General features: G+C 48.0%; 1 protein-coding gene across 1 annotated transcript; it reads left to right on the forward strand.

The window, feature by feature from the left end:
• Nucleotides 1–19,114: 19,114 nt before the first annotated feature.
• Nucleotides 19,115–19,708, forward strand: LOC308511868 (melanoma-associated antigen 10-like; the record flags this gene model as incomplete). The annotated part of the gene is made up of 1 exon (XM_081081711.1): nucleotides 19,115–19,708. The coding sequence occupies one exon, from the start codon at nucleotides 19,115–19,117 to the stop codon at nucleotides 19,706–19,708; it is 594 nt and encodes a 197-aa protein (XP_080937837.1).
• Nucleotides 19,709–20,043: the final 335 nt, after the last annotated feature.

Here is a 20,043-nt window from a genome sequence, read left to right on the forward strand (position 1 = left end):
GGTGGCCACTGATTTGCATGCACTATCATTTAAAAAATAAAAAAGGGGGAATTTGCCGGAAGCCGGTCCATCCTTGCTGCTTGACACAGTCGCTGCAGGAAAGAAACATCTGCACAGCATATGTTTCAAGGGACCTGGCGTATATAGCATACTGTTCTTAATATGTTTGCACCCCATTGCGCTGTGTGTTTTAACCAGGGTCATCTCTCCGAGAAAGGTTGTTTCCCCAGGTAGGGATTTTTCCCTGAAGTAAGGGAGGGGATGAAACTCCTTAACTAAGTGCCAGGCGGGTAGTTAATCACTTTAACTACAAACAATCATGCTTAAGCTACATAATCTTTACTCCCTGGAATGGAGATAAGAAACGCCCTAACCTTTGTAATAGAAATTGACAGGATTAAAATCAACTGGTATAAATACGGATGTAACAAGACAATAAACACCAGAACCTCTCTGGAGATCCAGACCAGAACTTGGCTGGAGATCCTGGCTAGGCTGCTGATCAACTGAACACTGTCTCCGTGTCCTTCCTTCTTTGTCGACTCCGTCTATGCCGTTGGGAACCCCTGGACCTGCTGGGGTTGAACTCTGGAAATGGCTGACCTTTCAGTCATGACCCAGCCCAAGGAACCTGATAAGGACTAGGAGGGGGAGGATTCCGTATATGGCAACTGTTCACTCTGTGAGCAGTTCAAGGGCAATGCAGGCCTATAAGATCACAGGTGACAGAAAACAATCAACAGTTTGTACCCACGAATCCATGTAGGCTTTAATAAAGAAAGGCAAAACACCATGAATGAAAATAAACAGCACAATGATATTTGTGAGTCCGTGTTCTTCTGTTTCCGTGCCACACATCTCGTCAGATGAGCCTGAGGAGACTAGAAATCCTGGCCTGGACAGGCTTTTGTTCCCATTGTCCTCTTTCATTTTCACATACTCAGACACGGAACTGGCTAGTTAGTCCTGAGGCAAGCCCAGGAAGATCTGGTCCCCTGAGCCTTGCCTACTGGACAGGACAAGTACTGCCAGGCTCGTGACCTTGGTGGAATCACCTTACATTAGTCATGCAACTTGAAACAGGAGGGTCTTTACTCACGGGCCCCCCTATGATGCCAGGAAGTTTCTGATCAGCATCTGAGTATCTCTAGCCCAAGTTCCAGGGGCCTTGAAGAGAGGTCCACCTAGAACCTGGCCACTCCATCTGCTAAGCGGTGTATGACAGAGGCAGTCTGGCTCAGAAGATGGGCCATTCCAGTCAACGTATGGGAGAAAGCCCATCATCCTCACCAGTAACAACCATTACTAACCCTGCTAGTAGGGACCCAAATAAAGATTGCTCACACAGAAAACAAACAAACAAACAAACAAACAAAAAACAAAACCTCTACCCATCACTTTTCCATCAGAGCTGTACTTCAGATCTGTTCTTGTGTCACGAGGTAGTGATACAACATGTGTAATACAAGCCCTCATGAGCCAAGGGAGACTTTTACAGCAGACCAGTCACTGGCCAGGACAGACAGGTGTTTTCTTTCAAAGTCTGGTGTCTCCCTCAAGGTGAATGAGCTCATCCCTGCTGGTCACCCTCTGGCAATGGCAGTCATTCAGTGCCCGCTCCCAGACCTCCCACAATGACACCTGGGTGCTCCTGAAGTGTTCTCGGAGTTTGACCACACAGAGAGGGGGAGACTGTATAAGGGAGTCCTAAACACTAACCCATTCTCCTAAAACATTTCTCTTTGTACATTGCAGGAATAAGCAGGGCCAAAATGAGTGATAGCACCAAGATCTTTCCTAGCAGCTTTCCCTTTTCCCTAAAGCTCAGAGTCCTTGAGACAGTCAATGAGCTCAGAGAGGCATCTCACAAGGACAGTCGCCTACTTCTGGGCACAGCAATCTGTTTAGTTGAACAGCAGATGGTGGGTAGTGTTCTCCACGGTGGTGCCAATTCAGTTCTACATCTGCGGCATGATGGCCCATTGATGGTCATGATTCAGCTGGATTCTCAGTGAACTTCCTGCGGAGTCCTCCTGCCCCTAGGGGACAGGTGCTGTGGGATTCCTACCAGGAAGATATCCTTTCCCCCTTTCCTGGTTATGGGCTCCAGTAACCAACTGGGTTTTGAAAGTGAAGTTGGGTACTTCTGCTTCAGGTTGGACAGTACAGCCTGCTTTTCCAGTTCCACAACCTCCACAGGAGCTACATTTACTGGGCCTGAAAAGATTCCCCAAAGTCAAGGAGCGCTGCGAACCACTAGAGAAACATTGAGACGTTTTTTCCTTCCATAAACCAAAGGATTCCTGTGAGAGGAAAGAGTTATTCAGAGTTTCCCTCATGCAGTGGTTCTCAACCTTGGCTGCACATTAGAATCACCTGGGCATCTTTTTCAAATCCTGATTTCTGGGCCTCATCCTCCAGAAATTCTGTTTGTTACTAATGTTGTAGCCCCACCCCATAACAAAGAAACAGAATTTCTGGAGGATGAGGCCCAGAAATCAGGATTTGAAAAAGATGCCCAGGTGATTCTAATGTGCAGCCAAGGTTGAGAACCACTGCACTAGAGGCTAAGCTGATTTCACCAGAGGGACGTGGAGTGAGCTGGGAACCTCTGACTGAGCACTTCTGATGTGTCAAACTTTGTTCAGGGAATTCTGGGTGAGGCCGTGGGAGAGAGGGAAATGAAGAGGAGAGAGTCTGGTCCACTAATGGGCAGGTGCCAGCCCAACTACTGTGGGCAGCATGTACAGCTCAGAAAGGCCCTGGCTGCTATGGGGAACCCACAGGCAATCAGGTCCCAAGCTCTTTACCAGGTGCAAGGAGCTAGTGTGGGACCTCAACGACTGAAAGGTGAGCGAAAGGGCCCAGGATGCCATGGGCAGTGGGGGTGGGGCAGGTGTGTGAAGTTAGGCAGACAGCCTGAGTCTGGAGGCTACTCAATGTTCTCTGTGCGCTGTGCAGCTGACCCTGGTCTGTCACACACACACACACACACACACACACACACACACACACACACACACACGTGTGTATACACACATAAACAATCATACAAACACATGGAGTGGTGAGAGGGTTTGCAGCCGGAAAGGGCAGAACTCCCCTGGAAAGGTAAAAAAAAAAAAAAAAAAAAACCCGGGATTTGGGCAGGAAAGTTTGCCAGACCCCTGAGCCCAGAGGGTCGGAGGGAGACCACATGGCAGACAGCCGTGACCCTTGGGCCAGGCACAGCCCCTGACTGGGGAAAGGAGATCCACGGGATTCCTGGCGTCAGGGGATTTGAGATCTGGGTTCTGTGTTCACGGAGGACTGAGCCTAATCTGGGCAGCCTGAAGAGCTAACCAGACCATGCAGTGCTGGTCAGAGAAGAGCTTATAGAAACTAAGCCTTCCTGATTTCCGCGGCCAGCGTTTGTTTGTTTGTTTTCACTGAATCCAGTTCATAAGACATTTTGGATACAGACACTCACCTGTGCTCAAGAGAGGGAGAAGGTGCGGACTAGTGGAATCTGGGGAGAGACTGAGGAGAGGGGCGGGGGCCGCGAGAGGTGGCAGCGAATTGAGTGCTGAGACACCCCTGAGCCCAGGACTGGGGCAGCCATTCTCTCCAGGGAGTGAGACTCCTCTCCCCAGCCCCCAGGCAAGGAGCACAGCCACACCCAGATTCCACCCTGAATGAGATCAAGTACTAAATAATCGGATCAGTCCCTGGGAGTTAACAGGGTCTGGCCTATAGAGGGATTTTCAATCCCAGCAACAACACAGAGCGGGTAACTATTAAGGAAGCAGCTCTGGGCAGTGGACTTCCCCACACCAGTTTTAAGTGCAATAGAGACGATAAACCCAAGCTCCTGGACAGAGAGGCCCTATAGCCTCAGAGGCCAACCCAAAAACACTGCCACCCAGAGGCTGAGCCACAATCTGACTATTAGCTAAATACAAGTTAAGGCAGTCTGGGATACAAATACGGCCTGCTTTAAAATCAGGACTGTGGTTTACAACACAGAGGAACAGTGTATCACAGGGAAATTCAACACTCTCCTGAATACCTGACAGGACTAAGGCGAGCCAGACTGACGAGTAGAAGAACCGAAGGACCTTCACTACTGCAATTTTTTTCTTCTTTTTTCTTTTTTCACCTTTTAACTAAGAAACCAATTTTTGTTCTTCTTTTTCCATCACCTGATTTTACCCTTTTAATTACTACATTTTTATTTTTAACCAGTATTATTACTGCTACCATTTTACCATTTTTTAAAGTGCCATTTTATTTTCTCTTTATTTTATTTGGGGATTAGTGTTCTCTATTCTATTTTCATCATTCTTTTAACATCAATTTTCCCTACCTCAATTTTACCTCTATGCTAAAACCCTCTCCCTCACTTTTCCCCTTTTGTTGTCCTGTCTCTCTTACCCTATTCCTGCTTTAGATTTTCCCTATTCCTTCTGTTTACGTCCTGTCAAAATTTCATCCTACTTATATATCCTATTTCCAATCCACTGCTCTAAATCCTTATACACATATCCCTTATCTTTCTTCACTATCCAAATTTTTTTTCTTCTTTTATCTTTCTATTGTTTTGTTGCTGTTTGCTTGATTTTTTAGTATATTGGCTTTTTTTGTTGTTGTTGTTGTTTGTTTTTGTGTGTGTGTGTGTGTGTGTGTGTGCTTTTAAGGACTGGTTGTGAGGCTGTTTTGCTTTTGCTTTTTCTTTTTTTCTGCTGTTTTTTCCCCTCCCTCCTCCGCCCCCCCTCGCCCCCTGCCGGTTATTTTTGTGCTTCTGTTTTCCCTTGCCTCTCTTGATATTATTGGTTGTTTCTAGTTTGCATTCCTCTCCAGGGAGCTGTTGCTGGAATTTGTTGGAATTAGTGGCAGTTCTACAGGAGTTTTCTCCTCATACACATAGCCTCTTCCCCTCTTCTACTTCATTCTCTCTTTTCGCTCTTTTTTTTTTCTCTTTTCAATCCACCTCTTTTTTCCAAATTTCATTTTTGCACTCCTTTTTTTCTTCCCTACTTTTCTTTTCTTTTCTTTTATCTTTTTTATCTTTTTCTCTTCTTTCTTCCTTATCCCCTAATTCTGCAAGAAGCTAGAAGAAACAGATGAAAAATTCAACTACCTATGCAAGAAGCAAGAAGAAACAGATGAAAAAAGTCAATAACATATGGAAGAAGCTAGTAGGAACAGATTAAAAAATCAACAACTTAAGACCCATGAAGAAATGAAGAGTGATATAGCTGTAATAAAAAACACCACTGAAAGTATCAACAGTAGACTAGGAGAAGTGGAGGACCGAATTTGTGAATTAGAAGAAAAGGAAACAAAACACACCCAAAATGTACTGCAATTGGAGAAAAAAAATTAAAAGACAGGAGGAGAGCCTAAGGGAGCTTTGGGACAACATGAAACGAAACAACATACGAATAATAGTGGTGCCAGAACAACAGATAAATGAACAAGGATTAGAAAACCGATTCGAAGAAATAATATCAGAAAACTTCCCTGAGGTGGGAAGAAAAAAGTCACACAAGCCCACAGAGTCCCACACAAGGTGAACCCGAAAAGACCCACACCAAGACACATCATAATTACCATGGCAAATGTTCGGGACAAAGAGAGAATCTTACAGGCTGCAAGAGAGAGACAGAAAGTTACATACAAGGCATCTCCCATTAGATTATCAAATGATTTCTCAACAGAAACACATCAGGCCAGAAAAGAATGGACGGAAATTTACAAAGTGATGCAAAGCAAAGGACTGAATCCAAGAATACTCTATCCAGCAAGGCTATCATTCAAACTTGAAGGGGAAATAAGAAGCTTCACAGACAAAAAAAGGCTAAGGGAGTTTATCACCACGAAGCCAGCAGTGCAAGGAATGCTAAAGGGACTGGTGTAAAAAGAAGAAATAAAAAGCTCAGAAAGAAAACAGCCACACAAAAAAAGGAAAGGGCTACAAACAAGTACCTTTCAATAATAACTTGAAACGTAAATGGACTAAATGCTCCAACCAAAAGACATCGAGTGGCTGAATGGATTAAAAAACATGACCCATACATCTGCTGTCTACAAGAGACCCACCTCATTAGAAGGGACTCACACGGACTGAAAGTGAAAGGATGGAAAAATATCTTTCAGGCAAATGGAAAGGAAAAGAAAGCTGGGGTAGCAATACTTATATCGGACAAAATAGACCTCAAAGTGAAGGCCATAACAAGAGATAAGGAAGGCCACTTCATAATACTAAAGGGATCAATACAACAAGAAGATATAACCCTGGTAAACATATATGCACCCAATGCAGGAGCACCCAAATTCATAAAAAAAACTCCTGGAAGATATCAAAGGAGAGATCGATAACAATACAATCTTAGTAGGGGACTTTAATACACCACTGACAGCACTGGATAAGTTCTCTAGACAAACAATCAGCAAAGAAACAGCAATCCTAAATGACTCACTAGATGAGACGGACTTAATAGGCATCTTCAGAACACTTCACCCCAAAGCCACGGAATATACATTCTACTCAAGTGCTCATATGACATATTCAAAAATAGACCATATATTGGGTCACAAGCAGAGTATCCCCAAATTCAAGAAGATTGAACTCATGAAGAGCATCTTCTCAGACCACGATGGCATAATATTAGAAATAAACTACAATTAAAACAACCCAAAATACTCAAACATCTGGAAGCTGAATAGCATGTTATTAAATATTGATTGGGTTACCAATGAGATCAAAGAAGAAATTAAAAACATCCTGGAAACTAATGACAATGAAAACACAACAATCCAAAACCTATGGGACACAATGAAAGCCGTCCTGAGAGGGAAGTTTATAGCTCTACAGGCCTATCTCAAAAAAACAAGAAAAAATGGTAGTAAAAAATCTAACTCTTCAACTCAAAGAATTCGAAGGAGAGCAACAAAAAAAGCCCAGAGTGAGTGGAAGGAAGGACATAATAAAGATTAGAGCAGAAATAAATGACATAGAGACCAAAAAAATAATACAGAAAATCAATGAAACTAAGAGCTGGTTCTTTGAAAAGATAAACAAGATTGACAAACCTCTAGCCAGACTCACCAAGAAGCAAAGAGAGAGGACCCAAATAAACAAAATCAGAAACGATAGAGGCGAAATCACAACAGAACCCACAGAAATACAAATGATTGTTAAAAAATACTATGGACAGCTCTACTCCAACAAACTAGACAACCTGGAGGAAATGGACAAATTCCTAGAAAAATACAACATTCCAAAACTCAATCAGGAAGAATCTAAAAATCTCAACAGGCCAATAACTAGGGAAGAAGTTGAAGCAGTCATCAAAAAGCTTCCATCAAACAAAAGCCCAGGCCCAGACGGCTTCCCAGGGGAGTTTTACCAAACATTCAAGGAAGAACTAAAACCTATCCTCCACAGACTACTACAAAAAATTCTAAAGGAAGGAACACTTCCAAGCTCATTCTATGAAGCCATCATCACCCTAATACCAAAACCAGGTAAAGACAACACAATGAAAGAGAATTACAGGCCAATATCCCTCATGAACATAGATGCCAAAGTCCTCAACAAAATCTTAGCAAATCGGATCCAGCAGTACATCAGAAAGATCATACACCATGACCAAGTAGGATTTATCCCAGGGATGCAAGGATGGTACAATATCCGCAAATCAATAAACGTGATACATCACATAAACAAATTGAAAGAAAAATACCACATGGTCATATCAATTGATGCAGAAAAGCATTTGACAAAATTCAACACCCATTTTTTTTAAATTAAATCTTTATTTTTCAGATTATTACATTTGTTCCTCTTTTTCCCCCCATAACTCCCCTCCTCCCAGTTCCCGCCCCACCATCCGCCCTCACTCCCCACCCACTGTCCTCATCCATAGGTGCACGATTTTTGTCCAGTCTCTTCCCGCATCTCCGACACCCCTTTCCCCCCCAAGAATAGTCAGTCCATTCCCTTTCTATGTCCCTCATTCTATTATAATCACCAGTTCATTCTGTTCATCGGATTATTTATTCACTTGATTCTTAGATTCACTTGTTGATAGATGCATATTTGTTGTTCATAATTTGTATCTTTACCTTTTTCTTCCTCTTCCTCTTCTTAAAGGATACCTTTCAGCATTTCATATAATCCTGGTTTGGTGGTGATGAACTCCTTTAGCTTTTCCTTATCTGTGAAGCTCTTTATCTGACCTTCAATTCTGAATGATAGCTTTGCTGGATAAAGTAATCTTGGTTGTAGATTCTTGGTGTTCATCACTTTGAATATTTCTTGCCACTCCCTTCTGGCCTGCAAAGTTTCTGTTGAGAAATCAGCTGACAGTCGTATGGGTATTCCCTTGTAGGTAACTGAGTTTCTTTCTCTTGCTGTTTTTAAGATTCTCTCTTTATCTTTTGCTCTTGGCATTTTAATGATGATGTGTCTTGGTGTGGTCCTCTTTGGATTCCTTTTGTTTGGGGTTCTCCGCGCTTCTTGGACCTGTAAGTCCATTTCTTTCACCAGGTGAGGGAAGTTTTCTGTCATTATTTCTTCAAATAGGTTTTTAATATCTTGCTCTCTCTCATCTTCTGGCACCCCTATAATTCTGATGTTGGTACGCCTGAAGCTGTCCCAGAGTCTCCTTACACTATCCTCGCATTTTTGGATTCTTTTTTCATTTTGCTTTTCCGGTTGGGTGTTTTTTGCTTCCTCGCATTTCAAATCATTGACTTGATTCTTGCGCTCCTCTGGTCTGCTGTCGGGAGTCTGTATAATATTCTTTATTTCAGTCAGTGTATGCTTAATTTCTAGTTGATTCCCCAATATAACATCGAGGGTCTCATTAGTTTTCTTGTAGATCTCATTAAGTTTATTGGCGGCTTCTAAACAGTTCTTGAGAGACCTTAAAAGTGTGGTTCTGAACTCTAGATCTTCCATTGACAATTTTGTCCTGTTTCTTTGTCTCCGCATTTTGTTATGCTTCCTTGGTGCACCCCCTAGTGGTCTTTGTTCGTGGTTTTATAGTTAAATCTTGATTGTTGTAGCTAATTCCAGGGAGGGTTTGACCTCCAGGCCAAGTGGCTATGAGAATCAGCTGTGTCAGCAGTGAGAGAACTTCTGTCCTCTAGGGAGGTGCTAATCTGGCGTTTGCCTGAGGCTATCCGGCAAATGCCTCTGTGCAGGGCTTGGGCGGGGCGGGTCGCACAGTATCAATAGGGTGGGCCAGAGAGAGCAGTGATGGCGGCTCTCAGTCCTGTCCCCAGGGGCTCTGCCTCTCTGAGTCCCAGCACCCGCTGCAAAGCTCGGAGAGAAAGCTGCACTCGCTCTGACCGAAGCCAGGCAGTCCCGCTTCTCCCATTTGAGTCTGGGTCCCTAAAGACTCGCCCGGATCTGGAGCTCAGAGTCTGCGACTCCCTCCCGATTGAAAACGCCAACCGCGCCCTCCGCCGCCAGCCCGCTCCGCGCACGCACTCTGCACCTCAGAATTTGACTTCAGCACTGCGCCTCCTCTGAGTGTCCGTATGCGTTTCTCTTTCCTCCTAGTTGTAGGACTTCCATTCAGCCAGCGTTCCAGTGGTTTTGGGTGATGTCCGTTCTGTCTTTTAGTTTCACTTTTGAAGTAGTTGTTCAAAGCAGCAAACTCCGGAGTTAACCTATGCCGCCATCTTGGTTCTCCAAATCAACACCCATTTTTGATAAAAACTCTCAGTAAGGTGGGAGTAGAAGGAGCATGCCTCAACATAATAAAAGCCATATATGACAGGCCCACAGCCAACATCATACTCAATGGACAAAAACTAACACCATTTCTCCTAAGAACAGGAACAAGACAGGGATGCCCCCTCTCACCACTATTGTTCAACATAGTACTGGAAGTGTTAGCCATTGCAATTAGGCAAGAAGAAGAAATAAAAGGCATCCAAATTGGAAAAGAGGAAGCAAAACTGTCCTTACTTGCAGACGACATGATATTATACATACAAAACCCTAGAGACTCCATCAAAAAGCTACTAGACTTAATACATGAATTTGGCAATGTAGCAGCATACAAAATTAACCCCAAGAAATCTGAGCATTTCTATGCACCAATAGTGAACTTTCAGAAAGAGAGATTATAAAAACAATCCCACTTACCATCGCACCAAAAAAATTAAGCTACCTAGGAATAAACTTAACTAAAGAGGTAAAAGATCTCTACTCAGAAATCTACAGGACGTTGAAAAAAGAGCTAGAGGAAGACATAAACAGATGGAAGAACATACCATGTTCATGGATTGGAAGAATCAACATCACTAAAATGTCCATACTACCCAAAGCAACCTATAAATTCAACACACTTCCCATTAAAATACCAACGGCATACTTCACAGATCTAGAATGAACTCTCCAAATATTCATCTGGAATAAAAAAAAAAAGACCCCGAATAGCTGCAGCAATCCTGAAAAAGAACCAAGTTGGTGGGATCTCAATACCAGATATCAAGCTGTATTCCAAAGCCACTGTTCTCAAAACTGCCTGGTACTGGCACAAGAACAGGCATATAGATCAATGGAATAGAATAGAGAGCCCAGAAATCACCTCGAACCAATATGCTCAATTAATATTTGACAAAGGAGGCAAGAACATACAATGGAGCCAAGATAGTCTCTTCAATAAATGGTGTTGGGAAAATTGGACGGATATATGCAAGAAAAAGAAACTAGACCACCAACTTACACCATACACAAAAATAAACTCAAAATGGATAAAGGACTTAAATGTACGACAGGAAACCATAAAAATTCTAGAAGAATCCAAAGGCAACAAAATCTCAGACATATGCCGAAGCAATTTCTTCACTGATACAGCTCCTAGGGCACTTGAAACTAAAGAGAAAATGAACAAATGGGACTACATCAAATAAAAAGCTTCTGCACAGCAAAAGAAACCATCAACAAAAAAACAAGAAAACCCACTGTGTGGGAAAACATATTTGCCAATGTCGTATCTGATAAGGGCCTAATCTCCAAAATTTATATGGAACTCATACAACTTAACAAAAGAAAGTTAAACAATCCAATCAAACAATGGGCAAAGGACCTAAATAGACACCTTTCAAAAGAGGACTTTCAGAAAGCCAAGAGACATATGAAAACATGCTCAAAGTCACTAATCATCCGAGAGATGCAAATCAAAACAACAATGAGGTACCATCTCACACCTGTCAGACTGGCTATCATCAACAAATCAACAAACGACAACTGCTGGAGAGGATGTGGAGAAAAAGGAACACTTGTGCACCGCTGGTGGGAATGCAGACTGGTGCAGCCACTATGGAAGACAGTATGGAGTTTCCTCAAGAAACTGAAAATGGAACTCCCATCTGACCCTGTGATCCCACTTCTAGGTATATATCCCAAGAAACCAGAAACACCAATCAGAAAGGATAGATGCACCCCTATGTTCATAGTAGCACAATTCACCATAGCTAAGATCTGGAAACAGCCTAAGTGCCCATCAGTAGATGAATGGATTAGAAAACGGTGGTACATCTACACGATGGAATACTATGCTGCTGTAAAAAGGAAGGAACTCTTACCATTTGCAATGGCATGGATGGAACTGGAGAGCATTATGCGAAGTGAAATAAGCCAGCCAATGAAGGAAAAATACCACATGATCTCACTCATTCCTGGATAATAGAGACCATTATAAACTTTTGAACAATAATAGATACAGAGGCAGAGCTGCCTCAAACAGATTGTCAAACTGCAGTAGGAAGGCCGGGGAGGGTTGGGGGGCAGGAGGAGGGGGTAAGAGATCAAGCAAAGGACTTGTATGCATGCATATAAGCATAACCAATGGACATAAGACATTGGGGGAGAGGGGAGGCTAGGGGCCTGTCAAGGGAGGGGGGAAAATAAGGACACATATGTAATACCCTTAGTAATACTTTAAGCAATTAAAAAAAAAGTAATGGAGAGGAGGGAAAAATAAAAAGTAAATAAAAATAAAAACATAGTCTGGTTTTCAGAACAGAAAAAAAAAACACACACACTCACACTAAACAAACAAACAAAAACAAAAAAACACAACACATAGACAACGCCACATGTAAACTTGAACCTGTTCCTGCCTCTCAGATCACCAACAGGAACTGAGACTCAATATAGACAGAAGGGTTCACCCAAATCATAGGAACTCGGCCCACGGAACCCAAGCCTGGGCCCCTTGTTGCCCCTTTGAAGGTGTGCTGCTTACACAAACTACAGCCCCATCTCCACAGCTTCAAAAGAAAACAAGCCCCAAACTCCTGAGCAAGGTCCTTGGGGGTATTCTTGGAGGAGTGTGAGCAGCTCTCAGGGTGTCAGGCCTTGCCAGCGCTCACTCCTCTCCCATATTTCTCCCTTTGGGAGGAGAGTCTGAATCTACATGGGGTTCCAGCCCAGCCTCTCCAGCAGCAGCTCCAGCCAGAGGGATCTTCCCAGTCCCTGTGAGCAATGTGGATGGCGATGGTGCAGTTCCTGTGGCAGCTCCGTAGGGTCGCCAACAAGTCTCCAGAGTCATGGCCCCATTTAAGACCAAGCCTGCATAAGGCTGCCAGGAGAGGCAGGAGAACTCCATCTCCCCAGAGGTCCGTGGGCCTCACGTGGGCTGTGGAAACCCAAAAGTGTGAATGTCAATAAGCATCATGCATGAGGCCTCCGTGTTCATGGTCTGTGGGCTGACCTCTTCCCCCAGTGTCCCCTGGGGCCCTGGAACCCCACTGACAGGGATGGTGGGAGAGCAGAGAGTGTTGGCTCCTTCTTCCTATCCCCACGCACTCAGCTGCCAGGCCCCATGGAAAGGGCTGGTGATGCAGATGCCTCGTCCATCAGATGGAGTCTTTGGGGAGCTCAAGGAAGAAGGTGGCGACAGGTAAGGAGAGGCACTCAGGACAGGGTGTGTTCAGTTCCACAAAGAAGGCCACTGAGACCAGGGGAGCACAGATGTGGGAGAACGGGAGCTTTGGCTTCACACCGGGTGAGTGGGTTCTAGTCCTCTCCCAGCAAAGACCCTCCTGGGTTTTGTTTCTTCCCCCCTCCTCCAAGACTGTCAGCTCCCTCCTCTTTTCACCCCAAGGTGCTACAGTCCCCATGCACCCTGGTCCCTCTTCCAAAGCTCCTGATTGTAAATCCTTATAATCAAACCTCAGCTGGGCCCTGGGATACCCCTGTGCGAGCTCAGATCCTCCAGCCAGGTGTCTACACTCGATCACTTTGGGAGCCACCCTCCTCCATTCCCTGGCTGCACCAATACTATCCGCTCTCAGCAGGCACACCTGGTCCCCACTGCAGCCTAGAGACAGGAATAACAGGACCAGGAACAATTGGCACTAGAACCCACACAGCATGCCCCTATCAGGCCCTGGGATGGGCATGATCCACGGATCCTAGAATTCAAGCCTCAAATAACTGGGTGGGCAGTGCCATTGTCACCACATTCTACAGTTGCGAAGGTGGCACCTAGGGATCAAAATATGGCCCACGATCTTGGGCCCTGACTACCTCACCCACTGTTCTTGCCTCTCTTCCTTGTACCTGGGGAAGGGGGTCGTACCTCCTCAGAGCTGTGCAGTCACAGGAGCAGAAACACAGCCTGCGGATTCAGCCGGGTCCTAGTACCTGGCGGAGCTCAGTCTCCATAGGGCTGTGAGTACCTGCCCATTAAGAGGATAGTCAGAACCGGTGGCTACACATCATCATCATAGGGCCTGGGCCTCGTTACCACACTCGACATGAGCACACCCACTCTGCTTGTCTTTCCCCTCCTGTCTTTAAAGTCCATGAACCTGATATCAGCTATTCTGTCCTTGAGTTTATGAAAACACACCCAATCTCAAAGACCAGGCTCTGAGGACATTAAAGCTGCCACCTGTGCACTCTCTTCCCAATCCAGTGTCCTGACAGTCCCTGTGCCCAGCACCTCTGCATTCCCTCCCTTTCTCTCTGGCTGGGTCTCCTACCCATGGGCAGGGTCCCAGGACCTGCAGGACTCATGGTGAGGGCGTGGGGAGGACAAGGTGACTCTGGGCCAGAGCAGTCAGTCCCGGGAGCCCGAAGGCGCGGGATGACCAAGAGTGGTGAGGACTGGCTTCCGGGTTCTCGTGGTCTGAGGACTGAGGACTGAGGAAGCCCCCTAGCACACCTTGAAGTATGCATGCCTGAGGCTTGGCCAGGGCCATAAGTGTCCGCAGTGTGCCTGTACTTGCCAGCAGCACCTGCAAGCCTCATGGTAGGCCTGTGGATTTGCGTTGCTTCCAGACTTCTACCTTAGGAGTGGAAAAGGGAGGCAAGGGAATTGTCCTGAAGGTTCTGGATTCAGGGCAACGTGGGAGGGGTGCCAGGCAATACTGGTAATTAAAGTGTGGGTCTTGAGGCAGGATGATGGTACTTCCCACCCCAGTAAACACAGGGACCGGCTGGCTTAGTGTCTGCTGGCACAACTGGCACACTGGGCACGATAGTCAACGTGGTGTGTCTTAAAGTCCACCTTGGAGGTCTCAGAGAGATGGAGGGCATGGCCTGCAGTATTCACTCTCAGTTCAGCAGACGGGAACGGTCCCAGGCACTCTCCCACTGTGCATGGGTTGTGTGGAAGGAGGATACCACACTCCAAACAGTGAGTGCCTTGAACTCAGTCTGTGCTGCTATCAGTCCTGGGTAAGGCTCGGCATGGGTCGGCAGAGGTAGTTCCTCCACAGGTTTGTCTCAGGGCACTTGGCCTGCGGGGCACAGACCCAGGTCAGCACAGGGTGGTGGCCCAGGCCATTCAGCCCAGATAGGGACCAGAAGGGGCGGGCGGGGCACAAAGGAGCAGAACTCCGCCCGTGTCAACTGTCCTGGGTGACCACACAATTGGTTTCCCGAAGTGATGTCACTGACTCATGGACTTCCGCCTGAGAAGTCTGAGGGAGCTGAGCGCCATCTTTGGGAGGCCGGCTTCGGGTCGGTAGATGGTACAGGCGCTGAGGGGAGCCTCCTCAGGTCGGCGGGGCCCAGGCTCTGCCTGGGATCAGGGTGAGGACCAGACGGAGGTACCCGGGGAGCTAGTTCAGCCCGAGTTGGGAGCCCTGGGGAGGTATGCCCACAGGCCTCCCCTGGGGTCTCGGGGGTGAGGGCCTCCGTGTGGGGGTCCGGCCTCGCGGTTCACAGAGGGAGGGTCCTAGGACCTGCAGGCCTCATGGTGAGGCCGTGGGGAGGACATGGTGACTCTGGGTCCAGAGCCGTCAGTCCCGGGAGCCCCAAGGCGCGGGATGACCACGAGTGGTCAGGACTGACTTCCGGGTCCTCGTGCTCTGAGACCCTCTGGCGGCTCCGTGTCAGAGCAGCATCTCAGGTCGGCAGAGGGGGTCCGGACCTGCCCGGCGTCAGTGTGGGAACCTGAGGGAGACTGGGGGGCCTGGACCCCACAAGGGTATCCATCGGGCAGGCCTCCTGGGGTGGGGGAGGGGTGATCTCACACATTGTGCTTTGTGATTTCTGCATTGGGTCTGAGAGACACTGGGGGGTTTGGTAGAAGGAGCAGGGCTTCAGGCAGCAGAGGGGGCCCCCAGGTCCTGCCGCTGTCAAGTTGTGGTCCCTGAGGGAGATTGGGGGCCCTGGACCTCAGAATCCTCAGTGCTGGGAGGACCAGAGTGGGTGGGGTACTACAGGATGGGGTGACTTCTGCATCAGGTGTGAGAGACTGGGTTTCAGGGTAAGGAGCAGTGCCACAAGTCCGCTGAAGAAGAGAAGATGGGGACCAGGACCCCACAATTTAGGGAACCCATATAGGGCCTCCCCTGATATTAGCCATGGAGGAGTCCATGTCAGATGACCCTGTGAGGTGTCTCCTGACTTCCGCATGCAGGTGAGAGGGAGACTGGAAACTTGGTAAATCATGTGAGGCCTCACTCAGGTCCACAGAAGGGATGCAGAAGCACTGCCCAGAGTCAAGGTGCTTTTCCTGACTATTGCATCCGGGTCTGACAGGCTCTGGGGTTCGGTGTAAGGAGCAGGGTCTCAGGTGGGCAGAGGGAACAGTCAAGGTGAGGACCCCCAGGGAGGACTGGGGGAATCCAGGAACCCTAACTGGAGGGGAGTCCACAGAAGTCTGCCCTGCTCAAAGTGTTGGGAGGCCCTATGGTGGATGACCATGCAGAGAGGAACCGCAGAAGCCCAGACCTGATGTCAGCCCTTGGAATTCAGGGGAATGACATATGTGGCAGAGGGGAGGACCCGGGTCTTGCCCCAAGTCCAGGTGAACATGCAAAGGGAAGACTGAGGGACCCTGGACACCACAACAGTGATGCCCCACATTACCCCTACTGTGAACCCTTGGAAGTCCCTGGTCCATGACCACTTGCTCTCTTCCTGACTTGGGCCTCTCAGGTTGACAGGAGGTTCCAGCTCCAGCCAGGAGTCACGGTGAGGATCCTGCAGGAAGACAAGCGGACTCCACCCCCTGAGCTCTGAGGGGTCAGGCTCCAGGTAGGCAAAGAAGGGGGCTGCAGGGCTCTGCCAGGATACCAGGTGAGGACCCGAGGTAGGACTGTGCTAGGAAGCCCCCTAGCACACCTGGATGTCTGTATGCCTGAGGCTTGGCTAGAGTCGTGTCCGCAGTGTGCCTGTTCCTGCCAGCAGCACCTGCAAGCCTCATGGTAGGGCTGGGGATTTGGGTTGCTTCCAGACTTCTACCTTAGCAGTGGCAAAGGGAGGTGAGGGCATTGTCTTCAAGGTTCTGGATTCACGGCAACGTGGGAGGTGTGCCAGGCAATGCTGGTAATTAAAGTGTGGGTCTTGAGGCAGGATGATGGTACTTCCCACCCCAGTAAACACAGCGACTGGCTGGCTTAGGCTCTGCAGGCACAACTGGCACACTCGGCACGATAGTCAATGTGGTGTGTCTTAAAATCCACCTTGGAGGTCTCAGAGAGATGGAGGGCATGGCCTGCAGTATTCACTCTCAGTTCAGCAGAAGGGAAAGGTCCCAGGCACTCTCTGAGTAAGCCTAGGTAGCACAGGGAGGAAAGAGGATACCACACTCCAGACAATGGGTGCCCTGAACCCAGTCTGTGCTGTTGTCAGCCCTGGGAAAGGCCTGGCATGGGTCGGCAGAGGTGGTTCCTCCTCACGTTTGTCTGAGGGCACTCTGGAAGGACAGGGCCTTGGTCAGAGGGAATGGCTTCAGTTCATGCACAGATGAGCGGAGGTTGTGGAAGGGTCATAAAGGGGTGAATGCTTTCTTGTGGGAAACTGCAGCTATGAGCTCCGCGAGAAAAGAAGAGAGCCCTCAGCATCAGGGAGTGTCCTGTCCTCAGCATCCAGATTCCCCAGGCAGGGGTACCTGGGTGTGACATGCTCTCCCTTTCCACATGCCTGCTCGTCCTGAGCTTTTGTCACTGAGGACAGTTATTCAGGGTGAAATCAAGTAAGCTGGATTCAGACCCAGGCCAGGCCAGGAAGAAAGGCAAGTATCCTGAGGCCAGACTACGGGAACTCTACCCGGAATGGATGGGCCCAGGCCCTGGTGTCAGTTGTGTGATAACCTGGACAGGGGTGGGGGCAGATGGAGCTCCTGTTCACTTTTGTCTCAGAGCTATCAGCAAGGTGAGGACCTTGGTGTGAGACCATACGTCATATCATCCCCAGGATCCAAATTTTGTCAACAGAGAGATGAGTCCCAGTTCCTGCCAAGAATCAAGGTGAGCACTGAGGGGGAGCAGAGCACATGGGAACCCAGACTTACCCTGCCTCCTCTGTCAGCAATGGGGAAACTCGGAATAGGGCCTGGATTACCTCAGCTCACTTCCCTACTCCTGTATCTCAGGGAGGTGCACCCTAAGTCTAAGTAGATTGCGCTCAGTCAGCAGAGAGAGTGTCTGAAACCCTGCAGTGCGTCATGGTGAGAAGTGATCAGAGCCTTAACCCAGCGTAGATGGACCCAAATCTTCAGTCACCCCTTCTTGATCCTCTGGGAGAGGGACCCCCTCATTTTCTTCACTCAAGTGTCAGGTGTGTGTGGTCTTGTTCTGAGAGTTTGACCTCAGGCCAGCAGAAGGCAGTGAGGGGCCTGGCCCTGGCAGGGGAAGGGTGAGGATCCTACATGTGCAAGGAGGAACCTCCCACCCACAACAGAGGGGACCTCACAGAGTCCTGCTGCCCCTCCTGTCAGCATTGGGGTTCCAGGACTGTGATTGCCATGTGCATCCTGAGGTGCTCCGTTTTTCCCACCAGCAGAGCCCCCGGATAGAAGGAGGTGAAGGCCTTGGTTTATGCTACATATTCTCAGGTCACAGAGCAGCAGGAGGCCAGGAAGTGCTAGGAATTAAGGTGAGGTTCCGACCATGAATATGTCCCCATGGGCTCACCACCACTGTCAGAGGGCACCCCACATTGCCTGACACCTCCACACCCCACCGTCAGCTACAGAACCCTGCGCTGTGCCTTCTACACCCTGAGCAGTCATGTCACTTCCTACTTCAGGCTCCTAGTGGGCAGGCTGATCAGGAGTGAGCCCTGTGAGGCCCATGGACACCCCTAAAGGGGAGACCTGGAAGTCACCTTTGTCAGAGCCGCCTAGGGTGTGTTTCTCAGCTCATGCCTCTCATACTCCCCTTCCCCCAGGCCCGTGGGTCCTAATCGCCCATCTTCTGGCCACACTCGGTCACTGTTCGAGCACGAGTCATCATGCCTGGTCATCATATGAGTGAGCCGTGGAAGCCTGAGGAAGACCATCTGGACCCAATGGAGATCCCTGACATGTTGGTAGAGGAACTATTCTGGGCTATGCAGGAGGAGGAGGAGGAGGAGGAGGAGGAGGAGGAGGAGGAGGAGGAGGAGGAGGAGGCCCTGTCTCTGTCCTCCTCTCGGTCTTCCTCCCCCTCAGTCCTGTTTATAGACAGCCTAGAGGAGGTGTCTGCTGCTGAGACACCAAGTCCTCCCCAGAGTCCTCAGGGTGCCTCCCCCCATGCCATGGCAGCCTTTCCATGGAGACACGCTGAAGATGAGAGCTCCAGCAGCCAAGATGAGGAGGGTCCAAACACTGAGGGAGGCCCTCATGAAGATGCCGATTCCTTGCTCCACAAAGCACTGCATTTGAAGATGGTAGAAATGGTGGAGTTTCTACTCCTTAAGTATCGTGCAAAGGAGCCGACCACCAAGGCAGAAATGCTGAGTAGTGTCATCAAAGAGCACCAGGACCACTTTCCTGAGCTCTTCAGTGCAGCCACTGAATGCATCCAGTGGGGCTTTGGTATTGTTGTGAAAGAAATGGACCCCAGTACTCACACCTATGTCCTGGCCACTGCCTTGGGGCTCAGCTATGATGGGATGGTGAGCGATGGGCACAGATATCCCAACACAGGCCTCCTGGTCACAGTTCTGTGGGTGATCGCCTCAGAGGGTGATTGTGCCCCTGAGGAAAAAGTCTGGGAAGCACTGAATGTTGTAGGGGTGTATGATGGGAAGGAGCATTGGCTCTATTGGGAGCCCAGGGAGCTCATCACCAAAATTTGGGTCCAGGAACAGTACCTGCTGTACCGCCAGGTGCCCAATAGTGATCCTGCATGCTATGAGTTCCTGTGGGGTCCCCGAGCACATGCAGAGACTACCATGTTGAACACCCTCCAGTTTGTGCTCGGGGTTAATGACAGGGATCCCTATTCCCTTTCATCCCTGCTTGAAGGGCCTGAGTAATGACACTATGCCTGAGCCAGAGTTGAATCCAGGCACTTTTCAGGCCCATGAGCATTAACTTCTTTTGCTGGGCAGAAAGTGCATCCAATTTTCAACTCTATGTTTGAGAAGAAACTAATAGTGAGGCCCAGGGAAAGATATGAGCTCCTATTATGATTGAGAAATTTGTGCTTTATTATTTTGCGATTTTTAAGGAAATTTTTGAATGTCCCTTTTCATAGAAGCTTTCATAAACTTTTAGCATGTGAGTTTGTAAATGACATTGATCACAATATATATATTTCTACATGTCCAGCTCAAGAGTAAGAGATTTGCTATTGTATAACCAAAATTGG

Source organism: Myotis nattereri (genome assembly GCF_964212035.1).
Source record: "Myotis nattereri genome assembly, chromosome: X".
Lineage (NCBI taxonomy): Eukaryota > Metazoa > Chordata > Mammalia > Chiroptera > Vespertilionidae > Myotis > Myotis nattereri.